Consider the following 23,584-nt stretch of genomic DNA (forward strand, 5'->3'; position numbering starts at 1 on the left):
CAAAATACAGACGCTTTGTTGAAGAAGTCTAATTTCAGCTATTAAAAGTAACCTAGATAATTTCATTATTTAAAAATTAGATTATTTACAGTGCATTGCAAAACCAACAAATCCAAGTAAAAAATATAGCGTTTCTCTATTATTCATCTCCCTCCCTTAAAAAAAAATATATATATGGGATGTCTGACCCTTTATATGTATTTATAAAGGATAAATCTTTTCTTTCATGGGTGCTGGGCTTTCCAGGGTCTTTTTGCACCACTTTCCTCTCCTTTTGTTGTTGAGGGGTGACTCAGATACAAGGAACAAGTTCAATATCTTTGTCTCGTTTCTCACAGCAGCAGCAACTCCAGGCCCAGCATCTGTCACATGGACATGGTCTGCCAGTGCCTCTGACCCCACACCCTTCGGGGCTTCAGCCTCCTGCCATTCCGCCCATTGGTAGCAGTGCCGGCCTTCTGGCCCTCTCCAGTGCCCTGGGAGGCCAGTCCCACCTTCCAATTAAAGATGAGAAGAAGCACCATGACAGTGATCACCAAAGAGGTGAGTGATTTTCTCAGAATGTCTGTCTGGTATCACCTGTCTGCTGCTGAGGGTCAGTCTGGATGTCCTTGTTTGCCTGTTTCTGGATTTCATTTTACCTGTGGCTAAACAAAGGATTTCCCCTGGAAGGTAAATTAATGATCAGAAGCAGTCTTTGCACAGTGGTCCCCTATTGACTGGCAAGAGTTAATACGCTCCCCAAAGGTATAGGGGGACACATTTCCTGGTTATTGCCTCTGATCCTTTGCTGCATCCCCAAGTCTAAATCAGTAATGAAGTGCCACAGTGCTCTGTGTTTGAAATTGTGAGTGGCATTATTAGCTAATTTTGACCGAATCCATTTTGGGAAAGGTTTTACTGATAAAGGCTCACTTCATAATTTGACAGACCTAATTATTATTTTTAAATCAGGTCAGTCTGTATAATGCAGTGAAAATCTTGCAGGTAAGAAAATAATTTAGGTAGTCTTAGTAATTGAGAAGTTGGTTTAACTACCTCTCTCACCCAGTCTCTTTAGAAGCATGAAATTAACTCATTTCTGTGTATAAGAACAACACGGTTGTTTATGTAAATGATTTTAAGTTGTGTTCTTTCTAGTTTTGTTTCTTCCCTCCACTGAAATAGATGATAATGCAGACACATTGTGATCTAACTATATGTTTGTATGGTGCTTATTAATAGCTTTTATTATTTAATGACACAAAAGCAAATGAAAGTCTCTCCCAGCATTCCTTTGTGGGAATTTACTTAGTCCTACAATGGGTGGTTCTTGGTCGGAAGGGTGTGGTTATAATTAAAACCCCATATCTCTTCTTGTTTCAGTGCCATTACCATGAATTATAATCTTGGGTAAATGATTTTTATCACATAAACATAAATGTCCCTTCTCTGATGTTAGAAACTCTGTACTGTTTGTCATATAGTTATCTTAGTGCTGAGGCGTGTCTGTAAACACTTAAATGGAAAAGTCAATAAGGAGTATAAATAACAAGAATATCCAGCTTTGGTTTCTGAAATTATGTCAAAGGTAGCTTGGTGCTCTGTGGATCTGGTCAAGTAGTAATTAATTTTAATTAATTAACTTTACAGAAAAGTTGACATCTGTGTTATTTATTATTTAGTAGAGATCAAATTTGACAAGTGTGTGATTTTATGTAAACTAACTGGTACTTTTCTTTTTTGCCTTCTTCTCCCCTCTTGACCTGCCCTTGTTGCTGCTGTTTTGCCTATAGACAGAGACTCCATCAAGGTAGGACTCAAAGTTACAGATGAAGGAATGACTTGCCATCAGGCTATAAACAATTTGAATAAACCTAGTAGTGGATTCTTTGAGGTTTACCAAGATGATTTGATGGGCTTCACCAAATAGTGGTGAACTGCATTTTTAGATTCTTTCAGTTGTGCATTTGAGATTTTTGAAAAAATTGGTCCTATTTCTCTATCAGAATCAAGATTTATAGACCAAGATTGAATTATAAGATCTGGCTTGTGTTGCTCTTTTTATTATGTCTTTGCCATGTGAAAAAGAATAACTGCTTTTCTTGAGTTAAGCTTTGGCTGTAAGATAGGTAATGATGGGGAAAAAATCTATTTATAAGGAAATACACATTTTGGGAAACAGTTCCAGCCTACAAAACTCTTTATTAAAACGTTTAAGAGCATTTTTCTTCACCAGAATGAATTGTTTTTTGTTTGTTTTGTTTCTTAGTTTAATGACATCTTGGTTTCTAGTATAGCAAGTTATTCTCCTTGGGTTTTACATCTGTCTTACCTGCCTCCTCTGTGTCTTTATAGAGAAGTTATAGGGAAAGAGGAAAAGTATTCTAGGGCCTAATGATTTGGATGTGCTTGTGTAATACCATAATGAGGTGTGCTAAGGATACCTGAATTTATATAGTAAGGAAACAAGAAAAACAGGCAACTGTGGCAGGAAATGAGTAAAGTATGAAATTGCTTGATAACTTTTGGATCATGCACAATGTAAATATGCTGCTGTATTGTGGATAATTGTGTTATACATGCCATTTATATTTTGTATAGAAAGCAAAGGAAGTTTTCAAGCACAGATGCTGTCAATTCGTTGTATTTTACAGTAGTTGAATGTTTTAGAGCATATGCAGTTACATCTCTTGGAGCTTTTAATGAAGTTATGCATACAGAAACTAAAATCTTCCCTTGAAACCACCTGTGCTATCACTTTGAATGCTTCTTTATTCCTTATTTTTTTTTTAATAATAAAGAGGAAGTAGAGTTTTTCCCCGAAGCCATTAAATGATAGAAAATAAAATATATCTATTTTACCCTTCAAAAATCTTTGTAATTTGGAAGGATATCTGCATACCCATAGAAATGTCAACATTGACAAATAGGAACTGCACACTTTGAATTATTTAATTTTGCATTTACAGTTGTGTACTTTGTTGTTAGTATGAGCATCAATACCTAAACTCAAAAGCTTTCTTAATCAGAGTGTAGTAAGTTCTCCGCACATATGTACTTAGGAAGTAGTACGTAAATGGCATTGACCAGGATTTGCTGGTAGCAGCCCTTGGGAAGCCAGCCTAGTTATTCTGAGGCCAGTGACATAACCATTCCCTGCCTTCGTATGATAAATACATACCTTCACAGGCAGGCCAGTGAGCTAAACAGAAGCCTCCTCTCATTCCCCACTCCCAGAAGACTGAAAATATTTATACTCCAGTGCACACTTTTGCGTCAGTTTCATTTTATAGTTCCTCACGCCAGAGTAGGGTATATTTTGAAATCGTATATAATCATTCAAGATGAGTCTGGGAGTAAGTATCTGTGTAGCTTGGAAACCAGGGGAGAAGCAAAAGGAAATAGAGGCGGATGATTTTGCCTTGATTTATTGTGGAATGGTAGCTATAAATAGATATTTTTGTTGGGTACCGTTTTTGAATTGAAGTTGCACTGTGTCAGGTTTGGAGCTGTCCTGTGGCTTTGCTAGGTGAAATAGTTCACTAATTTTTATAAATGTGTTCTGTGACACTCAGAAAAGCTGTTAGTTGCTTGTTCCATCGATCGTCCTCATCCTCCCATAAGTGGTTCCTGGTTAAGAGGGGCTTTTTATGATTGTCTGCTGTGTGACTGGAGATGGTTTTTATCAGCCGGAGCATGCCAGTTGCCTGCAGCTGGAGTCAGGCTTGTATGAAATAATTTATTCATGCAGGATAATGCTCCTTAACATTTAACAGGTAATGAACGTGACATAAATTTCCTTCTTGCTTTTAATTTTTCCCTTTCCTCTTCTAATGTGCAAACAGGCTGCTCTGGTACTCTAAATAATAAGTAATTTTTGGCCATCTGTCAAAAGGAAATTTCAATACAAATTTAAATTAATGGTGCCTGAAATTTTTTATAGCTCTCTAAAAGCCTCTAATGTGCAGAAAATTCTGAATCTGCTGGTAGTAATTAGTGTTGCATGTAATGAGGATGTGGGCAATGTTATATAGTCCCAGTGTAACATTTTGATATGGTAGCAAAATTTTGATTTATATGAGGTTGTGGATGGGTTTAATTGTGAGAGACACTTTAAAATGTTTTCTTGATGTTACAGATTATTAAACAGGACAGATTTCAGAATAGCTTATAAAATATAAATTTAAACTTACTCTAAAGATTAAGGTAATTAAGGTGCTTTACCTTTAGGTGGCAAGTAAAAACGAAAGAAATTCCCTTGTTAAAGTGTTGGTCTTTTTTTCTTCCTTTTCTCTTCTTGAAGGTTCTGTGGCTACTAAACCAAGTACTGTTGGCTTTATTGATCTTGTTTTCTATAGCTCCAGTAGCCAAGTTCATTCATAAGCCTGTTGTTTGCAGACTTGAACCTGACGTTTCTCAACAAGGATGGAGAATGTAAATATGAACCTAAAAGAGAAAGCACTGTAGGAACCCAAGGATCATTTTATTTGGTGAGGAGAAACAGAATGGTGTGTATTCTGGGGCTTTAATAGGAAGGATCCAAGGCACCTGCTTGTCACTTGGCCATCCAGTACCCACGTTCATGTGCCCATTGTAAGCCCTGGATTTAGAGGCTGAACATGGCAGGAAATACAAACCATGGTCCACTCACGCTCTTAGTTGGAAGGGTAGAAAGCACAAAAGAAGTTCCTACTTCTCCTTCCTGAGTGGGAGCTTTTTCAGCATCTTCTGGAGTTTATCTTGAAAAGATCCATGTGAAACCAATGAAATATTTTCTGAGGTGATAAAATCTTCCTCCGCCCCTCCCTCCTGTGTGCTGAGGGGCAGAAGTTGGTGTCCCCACAGTGGTGACAGAGCAGACATTCCCATCTGCTTCCAGGAGCTCCCTAGCTGCTGGAGGTCTCAGTTCATGAGAGGATATCATTAGGTTCCTCACATCACTGTTTCCACCGCATTGACTGATGTGAGGGTAAGGATTAAGAATTGTGAAGCCCAGATTCCCTAAAATTTAGTAGGAATCTGAAATTGAGAAATTAATTTTATTATACCCCAAAGGCCTATACCTCCTAGCAAAAAATAGCCACCAAAATCAAGACCAACTTGAATATAAATGGCAAAATTCACTATCACCAACTATTGATTAGCTCCATGGCCTCTCCCAAGTTGGTATTATTGTGCTGGCCTTATTACTTCCTAAGTCCTTCTTAAGTATATTATGTATTCTTGTTTTTTTCTCCAGCATGCAGTAACCTCAAGTCAGGCCCATGAGGAATTTGCAGTTTTTTGATTGTAAAATATAGCATAATTACATTGTTTTCCTCGAAGTGGTGGTGTTTTTACTTTCATTATTTCATTGGATTGTCTTTCCCAAAGTGCCATATGCATCATCAGAGTATGATCGTTTTTAGTGATTTTTGTACATTGCCAAATGAACCTCCAGAAGTGCTGCAACATTTAAAAATGCCAGATGCAATATTTGAGTATATTTTCACACAATCCGCCAATCCTGAACTTAATAGCTTTTGTAATTTTTGCTGGTATAGTAAGTATGAATAGTGCACTTAAAAAAAATTTTTACATAAAGATATTTTTCAAGTGAAATGTTTTTCTGTGGGTCTGTTTGCTATGTTACCTGCTCCTGAATGGATTCCTTGTTTTTGTTTAAGGGTCTTCATAATGATCTGCATATTAGTTGTATCTATGGCAATGCCTCTTTTTCCTGTCTTCGCTAGATTTTGGTATTTATTCTGTGTAGATGACTCCAGCGTCATACTTTGTTTTTTTTTTTTTTCCTTCTTATCTCTGGTTATTCTCTATTGTCAGTAAAGGTTTATCAATGGACAATTAGACTAAGGCTCTTTTGTTCAAATTGAAGTGTACGATTCAGGCCAAGAAAGCCCTTTAGCCTCATTAGTTGAGTGTTACAGGTGAAAGTGGGTTTTGAGCTTGAATTAACAGAATGGTTACTTCTGTTGGCTGGTTCACTTTATGCATTAAAATTTAACGGTGAAAGGTTCTGTTCCAGGGTCTTGTGTGACCTGTGTAACTTGGTTTTTATTCCCTTCTGTCTCTTTTTACTGTTGCAAAGAAATATCCATCAGAAAAGAGTGCCTTTACTATGTTTAACCACTTGGCATGTCCTTTGTGGGAGAAAACAGAGAAGAAGCCACTTGAGGAGGAAGGGTGGGCCAGTAGGAAGAGGCCTGAAGTTTAATGTCTCTTAATTTTCTTAATTAGAATGCATTTCATCTCTTGCAAAAATATTACATCATAAAGTTTTTGTTCAACATAATCTTCTTTAAATTTTAAGGGGGCTCAATATTTATTTGTTTAAACTGGAATTTGAATTTTAGAAGCATTTGTTTCTCAAAATGTAGATAACCCAGGCAGTTGGGGTTTTAACACTCACTTCCCTTCCCCCATGCACCTGTGTAATCTTATCCTTCCTGAGAAAGCTTGGTGGAATTGCCTATAGACTTTAGAAGACAAAGGCCTAAAGTTGAAATCCATAAAATACTATAAAGAGAGGATATAATTAAAAAACAAACACCACCAACAAACTAAACTGTAGCGGGGCTTGCGTTATCTCCTGCTGTCCCCTTAGACATCAGTAATCTAAGAAAGGGTGTGTCATTAAGGGCTGTAACTTGGTCTCTGTCCACTCTAACCTATTGAAAAAGTATGTGAAACCCTACTTATACAGTCAACCCCACTGATCTCTGAGCATGCATAGCTCATAGTTCAGATTTCATCGTGAAGGTAGTTGGTGAGGAAAGCTTTGTTTGTTATTTTGTATATGATTAAAGGTTTGGAGGTATTGAGGCCTTGCCCAAGTTTACATAGCCATAGCTATCCTCAAAGGAGGCGATTCCAGCATGCATTTTACCCTTGTGTACTCCAGTACTTAAAATGAACACTTTCTCTAAAGAATGGACATTTTTTTGGTCACCATAATGCCCTCGATCACTTGATAATTCCTTGATAGCTTCTAGCTTCTAATATCTAGCCTACAAACAGATTTCTATGATTATTTCAAATAATTGGTTTGCAAGAGTTTCCCTCCTTTTAAAATTTTTTGTGCCACTAACTTGTTGAAGAACCTGGGCCAGCCTTCCTATAGGGTGGCCCATATTCTGAATGTCTCTGTGTACTTCCCAATGGTGTCACGAAGACTTTCTGCTGCATTGCACCAAGAAGAGTCTTTCTTATGATGAGGGAATAGGTAGAAGAATGACATCTAGGTTTGCATGTATGTTCAATGAAGTTTATTAATGATCAAGGCAGTAACATTTTTAGAAATGTATACTGATGATCAATAAAATAGATAAGATCCTATTTGTATGCTTTTACTTTCAGACACAGACTATCATGTATTTGCAATCCAACTCCATTTTCCAAACATACATGTAATTGCTTAAGATACACTTTTAAAAATATATTTTCAAGTGGGTAGTGTCCTAGATGCCCTGTGCTCCAACAGAGCGTGGGTTTCTCCCACTAAATTTTCAGCTCTTTAAGGGCAAGAGTCTTACCTTCTTTGTGAAACTGAGTGGGAGGACAAATCAAGGATGAGTAGGAAGGAAATTGTATTATTGGGTTGGCCAAAAAGTTCATTTGGGCTTTTCTGTAACATGGAAAAACCCAAACAAACTTTCTGGCCAACTGGTAGAATTAGGATCTCTCTAGGTCAGCTGTGTGTCAATGGGCAAGTCACTTAACTTCTCTGGATTTCAAAGCAGTTACTTACTACTCTAGGCATTTTTCCAAGAGTTTGAAATGTAACTGTTTTCTTCGGTTATTCAGTCCTGTTCCAGAAGTGAATTTTGCAATACAAATCTTATACCATAGGAGGTATTTCAACAATAAAGTTGGCCATGCTGCTGCTAAGGCGCTTCAGTCGTGTCCGACTCTGTGCAATCCCATAGACGGCAGCCCATCAGGCTCCCCCTTCCCTGGGATTCTACAGGCAAGAAAGAACACTGGAGTGGGTTGCCATTTCCTTCTCCAGTGCATGAAAGTGAAAAGTGAAAGTAAAGTCACCCAGTCGTGCCTGACTCTTAGCGACCCCATGGACTGCAGCCCACCAGGCTCCTCCGTCCAAGGGATTTTCCAGGTGAGAGTACTGGAGTGGCTGCCATTGCCTTCTCCAGTAACTCAACTGGACTTCTACCAGTTGGCCATACCATTAAGCCAAATAAGCACAGTGGTAATTATATTTCATTTTGAGTATTGAGTGGCAGGGAAGTAGTTTAATGTTCTAAAGTTTACCCTTCAAGGATTTAATTTTCCAAAATAATATGGTAATTTAAAAGTAAGTGTTTTAGCATTATGCTTGCTTTTTTAGTTCTTTGTGGAGACATTTGTTTCTACTATACTCCTGTTTGGGATTACCTTATCATAGAATAATCAGGAATTTAGTACTATCTACGGGATTATGTTGCAGTAATTTGTTCAATATTGAATTGATACCTGTTTCTAGGCATTTTACATGTGTGAAATGTAACAGGTGCCCTAACTCCAGAAAATATGTTGTAATTGTTTGTTTGTTGAACAGATGAATAAATATCTTTAGGGCATAGCTGGTCCTCAGGTGGTGAGCATGAAGGGATCAGTGTGAGACTGGGGAAGCCGTGTTGGCTGCACCCTCCTCTACCAATCACTGAGGCAGAACAAATATTAATTAACAGGGGCAGACTGGTTGTGGGATCTGCCTTCCCCAGATGATTTTTGGCAAGGGCATTTTAATTCTTTTCCTCCATAAATCAACCCTCTTAGTTTCCAGACAAACATTTTCATCCTAAAGTTTAATGTCTCTTAATTTTCTTAATTAGACTACATTTCATCTCTTGCAAAAATAATACGTCATAAAGTTTTTAATCAACATATCTTTTTAAAATTTTAAGGGGGCTCAATATTTATTTGTTTAAACTGGCATTTGAATTTTAGAAGCATTTGTTTCTCAAAATGTAGATAATTCTTCCAAAAGAATTATTTAAAAGAATGCCTCACCATCTTTTTTACATTCATATATAGTAACACTTACCATAGCCCACTCTGGAAAAATCATAAAATTACCTACAGGGATGCTCAATATCCTCACTTCTCTATTTCTTGAGTTATTTCTGCTGCAACACTTACTTCTATCCAACTTATATATTTTGTTTTATGGTGCTTTGAAGTATTCCACATATCTTCTGGGTTAAAGATTCTCTGCACCTGGGGGCCAGCCGCTAACAAGGGTTTTAATTTTGAACGTGAAGAGGAGTCATATCTAATAATTACCGTGGCAGGTGCCTTGGGACATGGTTGAACAAGATTTGAGCTTCATGAAAGAGGAAAGGAAGTTTGCTGAGGGCTGACTAATACCTGCTGCAAGAGTTTTGGATTCTTTTAATAAACTTGCTGTTAGATGAAACTAATGAAATCGTATTTCAAAACTAAATGCTGCTTAGGTCTAGCAAATCAAAACTAAATCTTAGAGTTGAATACTTAGTTGTTTTACTTTGAATCTAAAAACTGAACAAAGTAAATCATATGAGTTTTTCAGATTCCTTATTCAGAACTAGTCCAAATATCTCTGTGTGTAATAAATTTTACAACTTTAAAAAGGCATTTTAAGTGTCAGCTGATAGAACTTTCGGGAAGTCCCTGGTGGTCCAGTGGTTAGGACTCTGTGCTTCCACTTTAGGGGACACAGATTCCATCCTTGGTCAGGGAACTAAGATCCTGGGTCCCACATGGTATGGCCAAACACACACACACACACACACAAAACAAAACTAGTGTAGTCATGTTAATTCCTGTTTATGTGTGATAGTTGTAATTCCAGTTTATTGTTTAGATGTAATTGGTGGCTAAGCCCCGTCCTCCCCCCATCCCTAGGTTCAGTGATGCCTCTGGTTTTGCTCACTAGAAATGGGGAAAGCAGCAGCATACACTTGCATGAAGTCTCCTCACAAGCAGTCTACCTTTCTTCCCTCACACTGTTTAATATTCCATCCCTTCATCAGCCACTGATGTTCACGACAAGCTTACCCTTTCCTGTCCCTCACCATGACTGTAGGGTGAGCTTGAGGAATTCTTTTTCATGAAAATGGACTCCCTATTTAATTGTATCATACATACCCTAAGGATTCTTGAATTTTTTTCTTTTCCCTCCCAAATCGATACTTTTCAAGTTGCTGAGTGTTCATATTTAAGAGAAGGGGAGGGCAAAAGGAGGTTAACAGGTTAGTGATGCCACCCAGTGAGAGAAGCCAGTAGGCAATATAGCAACACCTCATTTTTATTTATTCTTCCTTATGGCCATTTTAATTATTTTAGAAATTTTCGAGAATTCATTTATCTTTCTTTAAACTTCTGTTTTCTTGAGTGACATTTGGCCTTTTGAACAACAAAATAAAATTGGAAATGCTAATGTTTTGAGCCATCTAAAGGGGGAAAAATAAAAATGTCACCATGGTAACAAAGCTGCTTTCTAGATGGTTTCCTAAGATATGCCTGAACTAGAAGCAGATGTCTGATTTGAGAGTCTTGCCTCCTTCAATGTAAACAAATAACTTCTGGGCAGGTGTTGGAAATAATATGGAAATCCTATTAAGGGGCCCTGGGTTCCTGTCAGTCACGAAGCCCGTGCCACAAAAGGGCTGGTTGTCACATAAAGGCGCAGAGTAAATTCTCATTAGGCCTGAGCTTTTCCCAGGAAATGATTGTCTCGGTGTGTTCTTTCTCCTGTGAATCTGAATGTAAGCTGTTGCTTCTATTGATCTATTCACTGGCTTTATTTTTCTCCTCTTCATTCCAGATCCTCCCTTGCCCCCGCCAGCCTGTATTCTGCCCCCTCACCCACCCCTTCCCTTTAGATTAACACTTGATCTGTGCTACTGCTCTGAGACTTGTGACATTTGTGATTTTAACCTCCCACCCTGGGTGGGGGAGGAGGGAAGTCACTCTTCCATCCCTGGGGCCTGTGGGACAAAGAGCCAGGCTGATGAGGCTGAGTACCGAAGGCTGTTTGGAGCCACACAGCAAGAGGCAGCCACAGTCCTGAATACTGTTCTGTGTACATTTACTTGTAGTTTGTGTGTTATGAATTAAGCAGAAACTAAAAGCATGAAGAGACAGTGTATTTATGAACTTTTCCAAACCTACGTAGTTGTCTGGTAAGCCAATAAAACTGCACTGTACAATATGGTAGCCACTAGCCACAGCAAGCTATTAAATTTAAATCAGTTAAAATGAAATAAAATGTAAAAATCTAGTTCCTCAGTTGCACTGTGACACTTCAAGTCCTTGGCAGCCATGTATGGCTCTTGTAACTGCCATGCCAGCGCCACCATGGGAGAGTACCATCATTATAGAAAGTTCTGTAGGTCAGGGAGAGACTTCAGTACAGGCTCACTGGTTCAGCTGTTTTATCTGGTTAAAACCGACCCCTGATATTCAAAAGCAAAGCTTTCTCCTGATGCATAGAAAATAAGGGGCATGTGTGTATTTTGGTTTTGTAGCTTTACTGTTCAGAAATGGTTGATATGGTCGACTGCATTAATATAGTGATCTTTTAAATGGGTGTAGGCCTTTTTTTTTTTCTTTCTGGTGGAATTGATTGAGCAGTTTAACATGAATCTTCCCAGAATGGACCCCCATGAGATACTTTTTAATGTTTCTAAACAGAAAGTTGAGGTGGTGGTAGGCGGGGCTGAAGGCTGTGCATAACGATGCTCTTTATAATACTCAGAAGGTTAAATGTGGATAAACACTGAAAACAAGGCTTCAGAAAAGCCTCAGTATTATTATGCAGCATTTCTCGGACTGTAGTCCCTGAGACGCACTTCATAAAGCCAATAAAGCGCGCACTGGTGGTCTCCTGTTGCCCTAGCAACGGACCATGGGGCACAGTGTATGTGAAATGCATGAACATCTGTGAATTAATCTTTTTTAGTTTGTTCTTTTCTTGGCACTGATTGGCCCATGTGGGCTTGTGCCTGTGACACTATGTGTGGAGGGGTAATCTGGAGTATTCCCCAGGGTCTGGCCCAGAAGTGGATGGTGGAGCGGCAAGTGAAGGGAGATGTAGCCTAGTGTTGCATGAAGCAGTGCGGGTGTTTGGCCCCACAGCAGTCTCAGGGCTATATACCTTCAGGTATATAGGGAAATGAATAAAAAATGTCCTAGTAAATCTGGGCATTGTTGGGTTTATTGGACTGCCCTGAAAAAATAACCTGTAGAGAAAATTGAAATAATCACTTCTGTTTATACCACAGCTATCTGGACCTGAAAGGTCTCTGACTTATTCCACATCCTTGTACCAGCCCCAGTCCCTGCTGCAGGGATTAGAACCAAACCATATTGGACTAGTCAGAATGAGACTCCTGAATCGGACGTTTAGGCTGGAATCTGTTTTGATAATAAAATCTGATAGTAACCTAGTCAGACCTTATTTAGAGAAATTTTAAATTGAGCTGGTGACAGTTCTGTCCTTGGGAGAAGAGAGCAAACTGTGACTAAACAGAGGCACATTGAGGAACAGTACTTTGGTACTGTTGGAGTTGCAGTTACTCCCCCGCTCCTGACGGGAGTGTCTTCAGTTCTTGCCCGCACTGCGCACCCTCCACAGACTGTGTGTATTCCCTTCCTCCTGTCAGTGGCAGATGCTCCCTTGTAAACTGTTTTGCTCACCCTCATCATTTTTAGTTCCTTCTCTACCTATTTTTCTCCTACCCTTTTTTCCTCAGTCTCCATTCTCCCTTAGGGGTCAGCCCTCTTTCCTGGGGATGAAGGAAGACTATTACTATAAAGTGTCTCGTGCTGGCTGTGGTCTGTTATGTATAACATGTGAAGTGAGAAATTTTGTTCATAAATGTCTTAGACAAAACTCTGCTTCGTGCTAGTCCATTTGATTTGCTTGATGGTCATTAATATTGAGGGGCATATAAGTAGGAAGAACTCCTTGTCAATTTGTATGTTTTCCTTTGGCTATTAAAAAGGAACAACTGTACCTTTGTAGCTGAGAGATTTTCCTGATTTCCTGTTAGACAGCTAAACAAAGATTATTATTTTAATGGTTTCTGATTTCGCAACCTTTTGGTCTTGACAGATGAACTTGAAAATTGAGCAGTGCCTTCTAAATTATTTAAAGTAAGCTAGTAGGTGTCAGTTTGGCAGCTAGAGGGCAAATAGGCCTGCATTGGGTCATTGGGCTGCATAGTAAAATTAGGTATAGTCCCGCCCCTCAAGATGTTTTCCTGCTGAAGTATGCAACTTGGGATATGCTGCCTTCTGAGTAGAAAAAGATGCATTAATGAATCGTTCCTCTTCATTTCTTTGAGCTTCCAGTTAGTCCCAGATTCCCTTAAAATGTACATATAGAACTAGTCTGTGCTGTTGGGAGGACTAGCTTCTAAAGGCAATCTTCTGAGGAAGCTGCCGGGGCTAGTGTGCAAATACATGCAAAAAGGGAACCTTTAGCAAACACCAAGGGTAGTGCCAGTGGCAAAGTTCTGTAGGCTTCCCATCTTGATGGTGCCTTTTACTTTTATTCAGATACCATTTTGTAGGAATCAGTGAAACAATTGGGCCATAGAGCTAAAATATTATCAGACTTCTGGATGTTTGAATTCCACTCATTTGCTTTTCAAGTAGTTTCTCTGATTGGAAAAAAAAAAAAAGTTTTCTGTTGCTGCCTCCAGTAAATAGCCTCTTTTACTTTCAGATGGAATTTTCCTCTTTCAAGAGTTTTTTTAAAAGTTTATCAACTTTGTAATTGTTAGTTGAAGGCAGCCTCTGAAATACAACAGTTACAGGAAATATGAAAGACCTTTAGGAGGGAGTAGAATTCATGTCCTGGACAAATATTTGTTTTTTTGAAAGCACAATTCTTTATGTCCCAAACTAAGAATTGTTGGATATTCCTGGTTAGAAATGAACATTCTACAGCAGTAAATGGCAGTGAGTAAGCTGGCTATAGTGAGGAGAGGAAATGAGTTTGAATGAGTTTGAATCTCTACTGTTTCCTTCATCTGTGTTTGACAGATGTTAAGTGTGTTAAAAGCAGTAATTTTGTAATCTGGATGTGGAAGGCTGGAAAAGGAAAGAGAACACAAATAATATAGAAGGGAACAGATTTCCAGCATCCTGATATTTTATTATTACCATATATACTGGTGCAGCAATTAGGAATAATCCTTGAATTCTATTTTTAACTTTTTAATTCTTAATATGTTTTTAAAGTATTAATAGAAATAAAATCATACTTTCATTACTGTTGTGGATATATGAATCTATAAAAACAAATGGTACTTAAGGGAAAAATTTCTCACATCATTTTCTTATACACACACAGTATTGCAGTGGAATGTTTGGTGATGGGACAATCTCAAAAGATGAGGTTCCCAAAATTGTACACGATACTTTCCTGTTAGGCCAACCCTTAGCCTTTGTGGGATCTGGTAAAGATTACAAATAGAGTCCCTCAAATCGTATGTTTAAGTATTTTAAAGTTATAAATTCAGTTAATAAATATATCTTCATAATCATCTGAAAGGCCAGGTTTGAATTCACAATTCTCAGGCTCCCATAGGAGTTCATTGCCAGACAACGTGGGCCTTCACATATTTTTTTGTTGATGCCCCAACTCTCATGTCAAAGCTTCCTTACACCCCAGTGGCACCCCTTTGGTCTGGGTGTGCTCACACTAATAGTCTTTTTCTTGGAGACTCCAAGAAAAAGACTTTGTATGTGGGCCTTTGGGCAGGAAATTTCAGGGTCCTGATACCCAGCTCTTGGTTTAGAGTGAGGTAGGCAGAGGGTGTGGGTGGACATGTCCTCTTGGTCCTAAGAGAAAACTGAATGAGTGCCCAGACCCTAGGTTAGTCCCCTCTTATCGAGCTCTTTGGTTTGTATGTGATTTCACAAGCCATATGTTTAAGAGAAAAGAAAGAGAGGTGAGGATTTGAAACTGTTACATCTCAGAATAGTTCTTTATTAAATAAACATTGACATTTTATTCAAAATTAGGCCAGAGAATTGACATTGTCAAATATCATCTTCACAAAAGGTACTTTTAAACTTCGCTTTGTAGGTGGAAACGGCAACCCACTCCAGTATTCTCACCTGGAAAATTCCATGGACAGAGAATTTGTGGTGGTGGGCTACAGTCCATGGGATCGCAAAGAGCCAGACACAACTGAGCCCACACACATGCAGAACATGCCTGCTGCTAACTCACTTCAGTCGTGTCCAACTCTGTGCGACCCCGTAGACGGCAGCCCACCAGGCTCCCCCGTCCCTGGGATTCTCCAGGCCTAGCGAGGCTTTTAAAATACTTCATTAAAAATCATCAGTGTATATTGTACCTGTTCACAGTGCTTGTGAAAGGCACCAGGGTCATGGGTTGCCCTGAATGGCTTTTCACTGGGCCCCACCCTCAGTCTGGGCCACAGGGAAGTATGGATCTGTAGTGACAGTGCCCAGCAAGGTTAGACCTAAAAGGATTAGTTGTAAAGACTCTGCTTTCTTAGATTAAAGATTATCACTTGGAGCCAACTCGGGTCATGATTTCTGTTTTCATCTGCTCCTGTCCCTTTCATGTGCTTCCATGGTTGGACAGCTGGAAGTGCCACAGAAATATTTAAAGAGCCCTGTTCAGTAGTTTACTGGGCAAGTCGTTGAATAATTCACATAACAAATGATTAGACAAGCACTTGTCCATCTGACTGCATTATTCTACATGTTTGCTGAAGCAGAGAAGGAGGAGTGCAGCGTTTCCTCCTCCAGAGGGTATACAGTGGCCGTATTGACCCATCTAGTTATTGGGTTTCAGCCTTTTGTTGACATTGTTGTAAATGAAAGCAGCCCGGAGGAGCTCAGAGCAGCTGGGCTGGATAATTGTGAAGAATTCCTGCTTGTTGCTGTTACCCCCAGTGTTTGCAGTGGGTTGTTTGCTTTGACTTTTGTTGAACTGTTGACAAAAGCATTAGATACAAATGGGAACAAATAAAGTGGTGAGATGCCAGGAGGGCTTGGCAGGAGTAGTGGTTTTCATTCTGATTTAAATAGGGGATGTCGGAACTTATCTAGATGGGAAATGGAAGGTCATGTCTGTGCGTGTGTGTGTTTGTGTGTGTGTGTCTAGAACTGTTTTCTTTTCAGGTACCTGGGAACTAGCTTGCTGTTTATGTACCTTGGCTTACAGAGGTGAGAGAATTAAGAAGGCCGCCGTGTCTTATAACCTTAAAAAAGCTGCACTGTACTTAATGCCCTTCAGGTGTGTTGCTGGCCAGGAATGCTATAACAAATCATTTCTGGATTGCCCCTCCCCAGCTTTAAAAATATATTTTTTTAATAATGGAAGTATTTTGGGTTTGGGAGATGACAGGCATGACATGGAGGTAGGGAGGATTAAGAAAAGCAGTATATGCTAAAATAGTATAGCTAGCAGAATGGAAGTCATTTACTGGAACGCTTTTAATTTGGTTTAAACAAAATACTCTTTTGTATATTCAAATGGGGAGTAGTTCAGCTGTTGTGAAGCCAGAAAATTAATAGTATTTTTAGTGAAATAGCAAAAGCATGTCAACAACATAGCTGCAGATGATAATGCTGGCATTTTATTCATGAGGAATTATCAGTGCAGGTTACTGGACAACATAGTGTGACTGAAAATGATTGAGTGTCGGAGAAGCCACTGTCCTTCTGCTCGATGATTTTATTTTGCATTTGGTCTTCCTCAGGCTTCATTTGTGCATGTATTTTCCCGTAGTTTCCCTATCATAAACCAGAATGTAAGGTCGTCTTGGCTGAGGCTTGTATGCATATTCTCCCCCCTTGAAATGCCTCACAATGAAGGCTTCTCTCTCTGCGTATTGACTGAAAGTCTACAGAGTGTGTTTTCATTGCACAGATGGTCAGTGGAGGTGGGTGGCCTTTGGAGAAAGGTCCCTCTAAATAGGTCTCTGGGAGTTGTCTAAAAGCACCAACTGGCAAGACTTCCCACAATGCATGAGGTGGATAACTGTCAAAGAATTTGCCTTCCTGGCAAGTAAAGGATTTGGAATATGTAGTAAGGCCAGAAAAATGTTTATAAAACCTGGGCAAAGATAGACAGAAGCTGCATTTATTAGGAAGTTAAAGCACCCTCTGGAACAGTGCATTTCCATGTTATGATAATGGAAATTGTACCGAAATGTATTTGAATGGTTCTGCTAAGCCATGTCTTTGTGTTTGGTCCCCATTTTGGCCCAGAGCACCCTGGGTACCATCAATAAGACGTCCTTTTATTGGTACTCGTTCACCGAGCGTCAGAGCAGGGAGGCAGCCAGTGCTTCCTCTTCACCGTGTTCTGTTCTCTGGCATTATCTGTTGGATTCTCCTCCTCTGCCAGTGACAAAAAGAATATATGTACGTTTGTGTAATTGTTCTTTGGTTTCAGTTGGCCAAATCTTAAGGAATTCTAGTGGAGAAGAATTTACTGAGTTTATGTTAATAGAAGGAATGTTAGATTATTTTAATCTTTGCAACATTTCTAGTCCTAAAGACTAGTAATCCCTTGGGAGGTGGGTGGCAACTTCATGGGCAAATTTGTCAAAAAGAACTGCAACTCAGAGTGATATTTTGTTTATCACTAGACGATCAAGTAAGTGTAGAGACCTAGATCTGAAGTTCATAAGGAAGAAATTCCTGAAAAGACTGAGTTGGGGATAAACACATCTGTGTGACCAAGTAGGTGATGTGTCTTACAGAAGACCCGAGGGAGGTGGTAGTGAAATCATGCAAGTTAGAAAATATGCAAAGACAGTAAGGCAATAAGTTTTCATTGTTAACAAGCCAGAAAGAGTGAGAGAGATTAAGGCTCCACAGACTTGACTCAGCATGATGCCAAAATTATAAAAGACCCTGGGCAAAAAATACAGTAAAAAGCTTACCCTTGAAAGGAATGAGTTCCAGAGAACCTCACTTAGGCCAAGACAAAGAGGTGGACCCACTTCACCCCTCAGGCTGTGGCCAGGGCCACAAGGGTGAGCATGTTTTGGAGAGACTGGTTTTACAGACAGATCTCTTCCCTCCTCCTCTTTTCCCACTCACTCCTGGAGCAGTATTCATGTTTGCTGTGCTCTTAAAGCTAAAATAACACCCTTGTAAAGGGTGACTCAAGTCGTCTCTTTGTACACTTGGTTTGAACCACATTTCTCAATGCTGGGAAGCCAGTGGGTGTTGGGACCTGTCCACATCGGTGCACATGACACCCTATGAACCCCAGCCAGCCTGCAGGTGAAAGGCCATGCAGGGATGCTGGTTAGAAAAGCAGGCTGTAGACTCAGGTGGCCTGGGTTCAAACCCTGCGTTCTGCCATTTACCAGCTTTGGGCAGGCTAAATCCCTCATGTTCTATTTTCTGCTCTGAAGGGTGGTAATGTACATTTTCAAAGGTGCCTGTCACTTAGTAGATGCTCAGTGAATCTTGCCCTTTTTTTTTTTTTTTTTTTTAGTGTACAGTATGGATAATTTGAAAGTAACTTGGTTCCATGTATTTTTGAGGGGTTTCATATTTAAATTAACTTGCATTTGACAGCAAGTACAAGACTGACAGCAGAAAGCAGAAAACTAGAAATGTGCCAGGCTATGGAGGAAAGTATTCTGAGATTAAAGTTTTGCTGCAGAAAATCTACACAATGGACCTTTGTATGTGCAGATGGTTGAGAATTAACTTTACCCCATCTAAACACATATTTAAATATAAAGGGAATTTCATTATTGCAGATAGTTCAGCCTCGACTGAGAATGTGACATGTGACCTTTTTATTTTTTAGAGAACGTGACTTTTATATGTTTTAGAGCCAAAACCACTTTCTACTCCTGATAGTTGAAATTGGAGACCAAACGAGGAGAACCTTACGGGGTCCTGTCAGCCCGTATCATGGTTTTAAAAGCCATTCACCTGCTGTGCCAGCACTGTGTGCTTCTGCTGGTTGGAGAAGCTGCTAACTAGCCTGACAGTGACCTCCTTACTAGCCAGAGGAGTGACCTGAGGATCACGGTCTATGGTCTACCTTGAGTTTTGCTGGGAGCCTCTCTTATCTTCGTGTCAGATGATCTGTAAAATGGACGTCTCCCTCCAGGGCCATAGACTGTCACGATCCTGTGTTCCTCTCATTGTGTGGGGAGAGGGATAGACCCAACAGGTGCTTCTTGAGCAGCCAGGACTCTGGCTACTACTACTCCTACTCAGTTTACTACTCACAGACCTAATCCCTGTCATAAGGCTGGCTGGCTGGGGAAGGAACCCACATCCCTGAGCCGTAATACTGATTTATTTGCAGCTTCTTCTCTTAAGGCTGAGTGCACAGCAGTGTCATGAGGTGAGAGTCGGTCGGTCTTGGGCTTGGCAGGGTGCATCTGAGGGAACAAGGACACTTGCATCATCTGGATGCAGGGGGTACACAGGCCTGGGTCCTGCAGAGGAAGCGACGGACTGCACCCCACCCCTCTTTGAGTGTGTGCTCCTGAAGGTGAATGTTGACAAAAAAAGGATTCTCGCAGGGTGCTACCCATCTGCTGTGTTTCCAATAGCAAGATTAACCTCAGTTTCTCTATAAAAATGTCAGTCTGGAAGATGTCGTATGGCCTGTGCTGCACACATCTGTCTTCCAGGGGTTACAGAAATAAGGAACCCCTCCTTTTGGGGAGAGGGTGCCCAGAATGTGCAGTTAGATTACTCAAAGGGTCAATGCCAACAGAGTCCAAGGAAATGTTACATTTTCTTAGTAGGAGTGACAGAGGCCAGAGTTCTAGAAGCAGGCTTACACTGGGCATAGGGTGGTGCTTCCTTCCAGGGAGAGTGCTGGCACAACTAGGCCTCCTTCCCACGGGGATGGGCAGTGAGGGACCCTGGCAGGTAGGAGTTTAGCTGCCCATGGGGGCCAGGGCCTGTCTGGCAAAGCCTTTGAGATGTCTTTTCAGAATGACTCTGTTTTCTAAGAATTAACCTCGTCTGGATTTTTAGAACCATCTTCCTGGGTGATCAATGATCACCCTTTCTGTGAAAGAGAGTACCTGAAAACCACCAGGCTGTATTTGGGGCAGCCCATTTTTACCAGTCGCCAGACGTTGTTTTTAGAACAGTGACGTCTCCTCTGACGGCCCAGGAACCTTTTGTGGGGTCAGCTATGCTTGAGAATTCTGAAGTCTTTATTTCTTCTTCCCTTTTCCTACCCGAGATGCCATTTTGAGAGTGTATTAGCTCAGATTTGGAATCTCACATTTCTCTGGTTATCAGAACTAAACACCAACTGTGTTTCTTTGTAGAGATTTATTTCTATTTAAAAGATAAGGAAAAGGAATATACATCTCTCTAGCTCAAAAAATGCTAAGAAGGAGTAGACGAAGTGGAAAGTTTCTCCAGCCACAATTAGAGTTCTGTTACAGCAACAAGTACAAGGGAGGGCAGGTGGGCTGCAGAACACTCAGCTCAGGGACTCAACTAAAAATGCTTTAAAAATGTAATTCCAGTCAGTTTGGGTAGTCTTAGAACATTACAAGATGTGTGAAAACAAACCTTAAATGCCACAACCAGTGGAAAGGGCATAGTTTCAGAAACCCTGCTATAAATTATGTGCCTTTGGCTTTCAAAAATGTAGAGGATGCATCACTGATATTCAGAATAAATATGACAGAGAATTGTACAGTCTTTGCATCTTACAAGAAATGAAATTTTTAAAGACCTAGTTTTGTTTGGCCTAGATTCCCAAATTTTTTTCTGGTTGTCATAACATTTGTTTTGGGAGATGTACAAATCAAATCTGACTGTAACAAACACCATTACAACAAAAATATCCCTATAACCACACAATTTCTAGACCCCAACCAAAAATCCACTTACTTAAAACAATATTGAAGGAAACCCAATTCCATTAAGGCTAAATAAGTGGGTTAGTCTTGGAGGTTTTTCCTTCATGATTTACTTAACCTCCTGGAATCCATATACATGAATTGGCAGTAAGTGATTTTAGAAATGTTTGTTTACCTTTGGAATATATTACATGATTTTTAACATGTTGTTTCCTTTTCAGATTATTTTCTGTAGAAGTCCATAAGAAGTATTTGCTTTTGTGGGAGGAGTCCATCCCAGATGAAATGCTTCTGTCTGATTCCCTACATTGCACATTTTGGTTTCTCTTACTTTTGTATCTAGAAAGTATCTCATATATAACTTTCCCCTAAGAAAAATTAAAATTCTAGTATAACTTAAATTTGGCTTATTGTCAGACACTGAAACCACAGGCTCAGAATACAGTTACAGTGATTGGCCATTGTCACCTGTGAGTAGTGTTGGCTGGCCTCTGGCCCTGGTTGACAGTTGGTTACAATCCTGGCTGTGTTGCCTTCCCTCAGAGGGATGCAGCTTATAGACTGGGCAGTTCTGGTTGGTGGCTCCTGCTTCTGGTGTCCCTGGGCCCAGCACCCTGTCTTCCTCTTTGTTGCCCTCAGCTTCTGCAATCCTTTTGCATGACGTATGCAGGGTCTACTGCTTTCCTGGAAGTTAACGAAAATGTCTAAAAGGCAGCTTAGTATAGAGTGAAAACATGCACTTGTAGCCACTGTCATGGGTTCTAGGCAGGTCTACTGCCTGCTCTCTTTGTGATCTTGGACAATAATAATAAAAAGTAATTAGCATGGTAGATGCATTTATTCTGCGCCGACTAAGTCATTCCAACCATCTTTCTGTTTATTCAAAACAGCCTCCTAAGGTGGAGTTTACTAGTATCTCCAAGTTAGATTGAGGAAAGTGGAACACGGTTGGTTAAGTGATTTGCCACAGTCACCTGGACTAATCAGATGGTAATCAGATGAGTTGATTAGAACTAAGTTAGGTCCCATCACTTCATGGGAAATAGATGGGGAAACAGTGTCAGACTTTATTTTTCTGGGCTCTAAAATCACTGCAGATGGTGACTGCAGCCATGAAATTAAAAGATGCTTACTCCTTGAAAGAAAAGTTATGACCAACCTAGATAGCATATTGAAAAGCAGAGACATTACTTTGCCAACAAAGGTCCATCTAGTCAAGGCTATGGTTTTTCCAGTGGTCATGTATGGATGTGAGAGTTGGACTGTGAAGAAAGCTGAGCGCGGAAGAATTGATATTTTTGAACTGTGGTGTTGGAGAAGACTCTTGAGAGTCCCTTGGACTGCAAGGAGATCCAACCAGTCCATTCTGAAGGAGATCAGTCTTGGGTGTTCTTTGGAAGGAATAATGCTAAAGCTGAAACTCCAATACTTTGGCCACCTCATGCGAAGAGTTGACTCACTGGAAAAGGCTCTGATGCTGGGAGGGATTGTGGGCAGGAGGAGAAGGGGCCGACAGAGGATGAGATGGCTGGATGGTATCACCGACTTGATGGACGTGAGTTTGAGTGAACTCCGGCAGATTATGATGGACAGGGAGGACTGGTGTGCTGCGATTCATGGGGTCGCAAAGAGTTGGACACGACTGAGCGACTGAATTGAACTGAACTGAGTCCCCAGAGTTGTCCTTTTCATCTCTACACTAGGATCAATGGAAACATCATCCTATGTATTAATGTCTTACTTGGAATAGGGTTTTTAGAGAGAGGATTAGAGACATGTATGAGGAGACCCAGTGAAGTGTCTCCCACTTAGGAAGACAATTAATAAAGTATGTATGAGCTTATCTTTCTTGTCTGTCAGATCCAAAAATATTCAGACTCAATGAATGCTGATTTTGTGTACTTATAATACTTACTGTTAAGTCACACAAAAGGATGTATCATTTTTGTAATTCTAAGGACATTACATTCATGTCCTTAGAATGTAAGCTCTTTGCATGGGTGGTGTGTGTTTTTCATACTTCATATGTTGTGGACTTCCAAAATGATAATTTGAGGCCATTTTTATTTCACAGCCTTTTGGAATGTCATTACACAATCCTGTGTGTGTTTTTGTGTCAAATTTCTCATATCCAGCAGATGTATCCTCCTCCTCTTACAGCTCGGAATCTGTTGTCTGGTTAAAAACTACGTAGATGAAAAATCTGACAAAGATTTTAACTTGCAGCTTCATCCACTTGCTGGAGATTAATAGGAATACTCTTACAGTAACAAAATTCCCTAATTTGGGTTTTATAGTTTGATATCATTGTCATTTCATGGAGAAGCAAGGGTAAGTTTTTTGTTTTTTATAACCACTGCATTTAGTGATACTTTCTACCTTTGGTGTCTATAAGCATGTATGATGTTTGTGTCTGTGCTTACTGCTCTTCATTAATTGGTGAAAAAACAAATGCTTGTGCTTCCCGTGTTTTGGCTGTTACTCTTATCAGCTGACTTTTGGAGCTTTAGGACAAGGGTTGAGGAGGGACCTCTTGTGTTTCATAGCTTAGAAGGCCCCTGTGTACAGTTCTGAGTTTTCCTTCCCAGTCTCTCTATTTTGTCCCTCTTCTGCTACCCTTCCGCCTCCAAAGAGGACAACTTGGTACCTTTAGAATAGAACAGACAGGATAGTTGGGTGACAATCACAGAGGAATGAATGCTTGATTCCAGTGCTGAATCAATTTGTTGAGGATAACTTGAAACTTAAGTTGAAGCCTG

At 40.0% G+C, this 23,584-nt stretch overlaps 1 protein-coding gene across 14 annotated transcripts in view; it reads left to right on the plus strand.

The window, feature by feature from the left end:
* Positions 1-23,584, plus strand: part of TLE4 (TLE family member 4, transcriptional corepressor) — a 155,025-nt gene that overhangs the window by 79,897 nt on the left and 51,544 nt on the right. For 7 of the 14 annotated variants that reach the window (XM_061425596.1, XM_061425603.1, XM_061425599.1 and 4 more), the window contains 2 exons: positions 339-543; positions 1,776-1,792. In XM_061425596.1, the coding sequence (XP_061281580.1) occupies positions 339-543; positions 1,776-1,792 (222 nt within the window). The remainder of the gene's footprint in view (positions 1-338; positions 544-1,775; positions 1,793-23,584) is intronic. The other 7 variants (XM_061425600.1, XM_061425597.1, XM_061425593.1 and 4 more) reach the window with 1 other exon arrangement.

Source organism: Bos javanicus, chromosome 8 (genome assembly GCF_032452875.1).
Source record: "Bos javanicus breed banteng chromosome 8, ARS-OSU_banteng_1.0, whole genome shotgun sequence".
Classification (NCBI taxonomy): domain Eukaryota; kingdom Metazoa; phylum Chordata; class Mammalia; order Artiodactyla; family Bovidae; genus Bos; species Bos javanicus.